General features: G+C 30.0%; 1 protein-coding gene across 1 annotated transcript; it reads left to right on the top strand.

The window, feature by feature from the left end:
* The first annotated feature begins 1,158 nt into the window (after window positions 1-1,158).
* On the top strand, window positions 1,159-3,308 carry LOC120091767 (heavy metal-associated isoprenylated plant protein 5-like). The gene is made up of 5 exons (XM_039049889.1): window positions 1,159-1,317; window positions 1,443-1,644; window positions 1,770-1,996; window positions 2,212-2,290; window positions 2,372-3,308. The coding sequence occupies exons 1-5, from the start codon at window positions 1,309-1,311 to the stop codon at window positions 3,001-3,003; spliced, it is 1,149 nt and encodes a 382-aa protein (XP_038905817.1). The 5' UTR covers window positions 1,159-1,308; the 3' UTR covers window positions 3,004-3,308.
* Window positions 3,309-7,522: the final 4,214 nt, after the last annotated feature.

Consider the following 7,522-nt stretch of genomic DNA (forward strand, 5'->3'; position numbering starts at 1 on the left):
ATTTTTTTTAAAAGTTTAAGAAGAAAAAATAGAATAAAATTTATGATTCAGGATCAATATAGAATTTAAACATTTATTTTATTATCTATATATATATATATATATAATTAATCCTTATTTTGGTTTGGAACTTCCAACGTCTTGGCCGTTATAGTTCTTATCCCTTTGCCAATATCTATTTTAGTCTACCTATCTTTAAGATATCTCTACTTGAAAAAAATAATAATAATAAAAGTCGAGTTAAAAAAAAAAAACATACAACCATAAAAAACGACTACTTAAAAGTAAACATGTTTTAAAGTGATTTTAAAATTATTATTGACTTCCAATAATTAAAATTTAAAGCTGGATTTCAAAGTATGATTTCAAAACGTGTATATATATATATATATTAACTATTTCAAAATAATTAAAAAAACACCACTTACATTTAAAAGAAATTAACTTAAAGAAAAGGTTTAAATCCTATTTTAGTCCATAAATTTTGAATTTTATTCTATTTTGGTCTCTAAATTAAAAAAATGTTCGTTTTAATCTTTAAACTTTTAAAAAGTATTTATTTTCATCCTTATTATTAAAATTATATTAACTCTTCAACAAACATTTGAAGAAGCTTGTATTTTTAGATAATTTAGCTTTAGATGTATGGAGTAAGATGAAGCCAAAATAATGAATGACCAAAATTTTGAAATAAAAATGTCTTTTAAATTCTTCTGTTTTGTTACCTCTAAAATTAAAATTCTAGATTTTTTAGCGTAACTAACTTATTTGAGAGTCTACTCATCCAAAAATACAAATCATCTTACCATTTTGTTAAAGAATTAACAAAATCTTAATATATTAGGATTTAAGATAAGTACTTTTTAAAAGATTTAAGAGATTAAAATCATCATTTTAAAAAATTTAAGAATTAAAATAAAATTCAAAATTCAAGACTAAAATAAATATTTTTAAAAATTTAAGAATTAAAGTAGAACATTATATTAAATGTTTAGAAAATAAAATAAGATTTAAACAGAGAATTACAAAAGGGGTATTATTGACATTTAATGACCAGGCCACGTCATATCCACTTAAAATCAGGTGATTGGATACAGATACAGCCGATTTGATTGAAAAAAAGCCATCTCAGTCTAATCGGACGGCAATGCCGACGCCCGCTCCATCCTGACCATCCATTACCTCACCATCATCATCATCATCCCATACATCCATACATGCATAGCCATTCAAACTCATTTCTATATATTCAAATCCTCCCTTCATTCCAACTCCCAATTACTGATTCTTAGAGAAATCTTCAAAGAAATGGTAGAGGTGGGTTTCTCTCTCCTCTCTCCTCTCTCTTCCTTCTTTTTTGTTTTTTTTAATATTTGAAATTTTGAATTAGAATTTAGAAATTTTGTTTCTTTCTAATGAATTAATATTGGTGGGTTCTGCAGCAAAAGGTGGAAGAATCACCCGCTAAAAATGAAGCCGAGAAGAAGCCGGCGACTCCTGCGCCGGCTCCGGCAGCGGTTCCGGTAGCCACGGACGGTGGAGCTAAGAAAGAAGACGGCGGAGCAATCACCGCCATATACAAAATCGACATGCATTGCGAAGGGTGTGCAAAGAAGATTAAACGAGCTGTCCGACATGTCAAAGGTAAGTCCAAATTTCATAATCAATAACTTTTTCTTCGAACTCAATCCTTTTTTTTTATTTTTTTTTGTCTTTGATTTGTATATTCCAATGTTTTATTTAATTTTCGAAATTAAAATTTGTTACAGACGTGGAGAGTGTGAAGGCGGATTGTGGGGCTAATCAGTTAACTGTGATTGGTAAAATGGACGTTGTTGCTGTAAAACAGAAATTGGAGCTTAAAACCAAAAAGAAAGTGGAGCTTATTTCCCCTCAGCCCAAAAAGGATGCCGCCGCCGCTCCCGCCGCCGCTGAGAAGAAGGCTGATGAGAAGAAGCCTGAAGAGAAAAAAGCTCCTGAAGAAAAACCCAAAGAGGTAAATTTTTTTCTTTACACAATTAAAAAAAGGGCACAATCAAATACTACCCACATGACACCCACGTTCTAGTTTTCTTATTTCTTAATTCATCTCTCAAATCTTCATTAATTAAAGAGTAGAAAGGAATTATACCCGAGTTTTAAATTTAAATCAATTGATAATCTACTTTATTAATTTGTGTATGTACTCTGTTTTTTATTCAATTGAAGCAGAGCACTGTCGTCTTGAAGATCCGACTACATTGTGATGGTTGCATTCAAAAAATCCGCAGAATAATCTCGAAAATCAACGGTAAGAACCCAATTTCATAATTTTAACTCAATAAATCAGAACCCCAAATCAAAATTAAATTTCATTTCATTTCCTCTACAGGAGTTCAATCGGTGGATTTGGACGGAGCAAAAGATTTGGTCACCGTTAAAGGAACAATGGATGTGAAGCAACTCGAGCCGTATCTCAAAGACAAACTCAAAAGAAGCGTCGAAATTATCCCACCCAAAAAGGAAGAACCTGCCGGAGAAAAGAAAAAGGAAGAATCCCCTGCTCCGGCCGCAGCCGCCCCTGGTGTCGGTGAAAAGAAGAAGGAAGAAGCCGGTGGTGGTGGTGAGAAGAAGGAAAAGGAAGGCGGTGGGGGCGAAAAGAAAGAGAAGGAAGGCGGTGGCGGTGGGGGTGGGGGTGAAAAAAAGGATGGTGAATCGAAACCGGCACCACTGCCCGCAGCCGAGGGCGGCGGAGCAAAGCCGGCGGATGTAGTGAACAAGTTGGAATATTACGGTGGCTATCCGTACGAACCACTATACTACGAGGCACCGATGCAATACCATAGCTACTCAATGGAAGCTAACCCGAGTTACTATAACCCCAACTATGGTTACAATAACCTTGGTTACACAGACCATAGATACGGCGTCGTTCCAATGGACCACCATTACCCTCACCACATGCAACATGATCAGCCGCAGATGTTCAGCGACGAGAATCCCAACGCCTGTTCCGTCATGTAAGACTCCGATCAACGGTTGAGATTTCATCTTTAAAAAAGTCCATAATCTGTAAATAGAGACATATATATGTAAAATCAAAATGAGCTCACTAGCAAAACAAAGGAAAGGGGGAAAAAAAGATGGATTTTTGGGGTCTGGTTCGACCGGTTCGGTTCGGTTTTGTATGTGTTGTTTGGTTGGGGTGGGGTTGGTGGGTGGTTGGTCATTTTCGTTGTTTCGTTTCAAGCTCAGGAATTTTTGTTTGTAATTTATGGAATTAATAAATATTGACAAATAATAAAATAGACGATAATTTTGGTGTAAAATGTTTAATTTTTGATTTAAAGGGCAAATGATTAAAGGTATTGTATCGAAATGATGGCGCTCTTGAAACTCTCATTTTATTTCCATCATTACTTATGGAAGCTTTAATTTTCTTTTTTCTTAAAGTTGATATGATTTTTAATTAATGGAGATTAAAGTTGAAGATAGTAATTAACATTGCTTCAAAAAGAAAAAGATAGAGTAATTAAGATGAATATGTATACTATGTATTCATGGTATAATAGGGCTCTTAGTTTAATGAGATGTTAAGTATTAAATATATATTTTATCAGAATTGGTGAAAGTGAAATGACTGAATGCAAACAAAGGAAACAAAATGATGTGGAGAATCCGAAGCCTGTTTTGGGAAGTGTGAAAGTAGCTTAGGGATGGTTGACTTGTTTAACCTTCGTTAATTAATGATTCTAGACTAACTGTCTGCCTATTATATAATATTAAATTAGTTATAGAGTTTCAAGTGTAGCATTACATCGGTAGCTAGGCTAAGGCACTTGCCAATGTTTTAATGTATTTATTTATTTGTAATATTTTGGACACTTAAATTTGAAATTATATAAAAAATCAAATTTAAATATAAAATCAATTTTCTGAAAATTTTGGAACTTATTGAACTTAACAATTAACTAAACACAATAAACTTACTATTGGATAACTATTTGATAAGTTCTAAAACTAAAACGAGTTTTTAAAAATTAATATTTTTATTATTTAAAATTTGGTTTAATTTTTATTAATGTTAGTAACAAATGGATGACGAAACAATAAATTTAGGATTAGCTTGAGAAAAAAATGTTTTTTTCAAAGAAATTCATTTTTATTTAAATAATTTTTTAAATTAAATATTTAAGAATCTAACATACTAAAAATAATGTTTATAGATTTAATTTAAATAAATTAAAATAAAAAATCAAATGGTTATCAAACACTTATTTAATCTAAATTTGAACCTAAATTATATAGGATGCTTACCTTAAGCAAGTAATCAAATAAATACTTTTTTCATCTGAAGATTGGTTTCAAAATGAAATTATAGAATAAAGTAATAATGAGCAATGGGATTATTAAAAAGGGAAGAAAAAAAAAATTGAAAATACATGTGCTTGGAAACTGGAACTCCAATGCAAGGGATGAGTTGTAATAATTGAAAGACATATGGAAAGAGGTCATCTTAAACTTGGCCTCGAACGAATACCTAACTTTTAAAATCTTACAAGAGTTCCAAAATTTTATCCAACCTAAGGTGATTTAAATTTTTATATAAAATCATATAATTAAATAAATAGCTATAATTTATCCAAAATATAATGATAGTCCGTACATTATTTAATATCTTATACATTAAATAAATCCTATACTTAACAAATTCGAAAACAATTTTCTTATGCCATGATTGAATTGTGTCTAAGCTACTTCTTATGAAAGAGATGATATACCAAAAATACATAGTAAAAACGAAGCTCCCCATGTATGCTAAGTCACCGGAGTCGTCTCATGTTGGGGCTCATCTTAAAGAACATTGAGGTGACATTCAACAATGCCAAGGTTATCTCCAACTAGACTCGAGCTCAGTCATTCGATTGACCTAAACTTGGGATAACATTGTTAAGAGTCAATCTTTTACTTACTCGTTTTTTACTGTAACAATATTTAGTTACCTATAAATTTAAAATGAGCGTCCTTTATTTTCTTCAAAGAAAGTATCTAGTTTAATCCATCCCATGTTCAGAAGATACATATCATACCCCAACTCATCTTGATACTAACTCGAGTTTGAACATTAACTTAAAATTTGGAGTGTATAGGCTCGAGCCTACTACTAGTGCAGCATTGCCTTATAGGTCACATTTACTAGCTAGGAATTGAACTCGAGTGCGATATGATCAACCTAACTTGTTCAGATCTACGTAGCATATAAAGTTAGGAAGGTCACATGTGTTTATAACTAGATGTTATCACAATTCTTTCTTTAGAATAACAGTTCAAATACAACCTCAAATTGAGACGTACAACTTTTGAATTTAGTGGCCATTGAATAAAATCTTCGGTGTTTTTTTTTCTGAAAATTAAATTGAGTTTATATGAAATAAGGAGGAAGATGTGACCCCAGCCTTTGATGCATGCATGAAGGCATATTAGCTAGAGGAAAATAATAATACAATATTATTGGATATCTTACGTATTTTCCACTGCCTTACATTTTTAGTACCACCTTATCTTTCTTTCTATTTTCTTTTTGTCTCATCTTCCCCTTACCTAAAATTTTTACATCATATTTTTTTTTCCTAAAATTTTAAATTAATTTTTTTATATTTTATTTTAAAAAAGAATTTTTTGCTATAGAGTTGGAAAGCTGACGTACAGCCATGAAATATGCGTTTTAAATTCTCCATTTTCGAAGGCGACAACTGAACAAACCTGCCTTCACAAGTAAAGCCATTTCCACCCCTCTTCGTCATCTAGACATTGACATTTTTCATTGGTTTTATTTTTCATTCCACCTTAGAAAATTATTTCTCAAAAAATTTCAAAACTAGAATATTCCATATTTTTAAATATATATTTTCTAAACGTTCTAAGGGATTAATCCATAATGAAATGAGTTTGTAATGTAATGTAATTCAAAACCTATGTTTAAATGGAGTATTTTGAGCTCGATTTGTAATACCAAACTCATTTTGTCCCCACAATTTTTCACCTAATTTTCTTTTCCATTATTTTCGTGCTTCATGATCCAATTTCTATTATGTCCTTGATTTTTCATGCATTTCTAACACTCTTCTAAATTTTAGTAATCTTGATTACCTCCTAAACAACTCCTAAATATGTTTGATAATATGTTGATAAAAATAACTACCAAACATTAGGTTGAACATAAAATATATTAATTAAACTATCAACGTGTCTTAGATTAAAAATTTTACGTAATTATTATTTTGTAATATCATATAATCTATAATACATATTTTGTTAAACAAATAAATTGAGTTTATAACCTAAAATCCTAGATTTTAAAATACTTTAATCTTTTTTTATAAAATATAATTCTACATTTTAATCTTTGAAAAATAAAAAATTGAAACATTCAAAGTATGTTGCTATTTAGATCACTGAAATCCTTTAAAAAAATATAAATCAAATTGTCTATCAAACATATATTTATCGAAGTCATATTATCTCATCTTTTCTCACCCTCCATCGTATTCTCTCTCTTCTATTTTAATTTTAATTTTTTTTATTTAAAATGTCATGTGAAGTCCAGGACCCAAAGAAAATACATTTCAAAACTTTTAATAAAGGTATTTTTTTCTCCCGAGTCTTACAAAAAAGATTTGAAATTTTGAATAATAGTATTTATATATTTTTCATATTCGTGACACTAAAACTCAATAAAAATTTATCAAGGACACCATTTTTCAAGAGTTGATATAGTGTTTGTACTATATCAAATATTGTTATCACGGACAGTACTTTCTAGTATCAAATACTGTTGATTTTTTTCTTAATAAAATAAATAATTAAGTTATTTTTACTTTTTAAAATAGGTTTGTAGATTTTATTGTTAATATTGTTAGTGTAACTGATATAGTATTTATACTATTAACCTGAGGTTCAATTCCCACCTCATACTTTAATGTAATGAATGAGACTTAAACCTAGATCTAGAAGGAGTTGGAAAGTAAATTTACCATTGGACTAGTTAGAGAAATTTTGATATATATAAATGTATATAAAGAGCATAAAGTAGAGGGAGATCGAGCTCCCTAGACCCATACTAATTCTGGTCCTAGTCCTTGATTGTGATATTTAGATTAAAATGTCATTTTGGTCGCTATACTCCCATTCCCTTTTTCATCCTCATTTGATTAACTTTTATTTGTTTTATAAAAGCCTAGTTGGCTTTTTCTTCTACCAAAACAATTATAGAACTCTACTTTTACATGGGTAACAAAAAAGGTGATGGTTATTTTACATAGATCTAGATGCTAGGCTAGATTGAACAATACAATTCCATCTTGAACAACTTTTTATCAGGTTTATTTTTGTCTCTAAATTTTAGGATTTACTACTAATTAATTTGAGCCTTTAAATTTAAAAAATAAATAAAATCACTTCCAATACATACACATTACATACGAAGTTGAATATAAAAGAACAAATAAAAGCGATTTTTTTAATAATTCACTTTAAAGAAACA

Source organism: Benincasa hispida, chromosome 11, assembly GCF_009727055.1.
Source record: "Benincasa hispida cultivar B227 chromosome 11, ASM972705v1, whole genome shotgun sequence".
In the NCBI taxonomy this organism is placed as follows: Eukaryota; Viridiplantae; Streptophyta; class Magnoliopsida; order Cucurbitales; family Cucurbitaceae; genus Benincasa; species Benincasa hispida.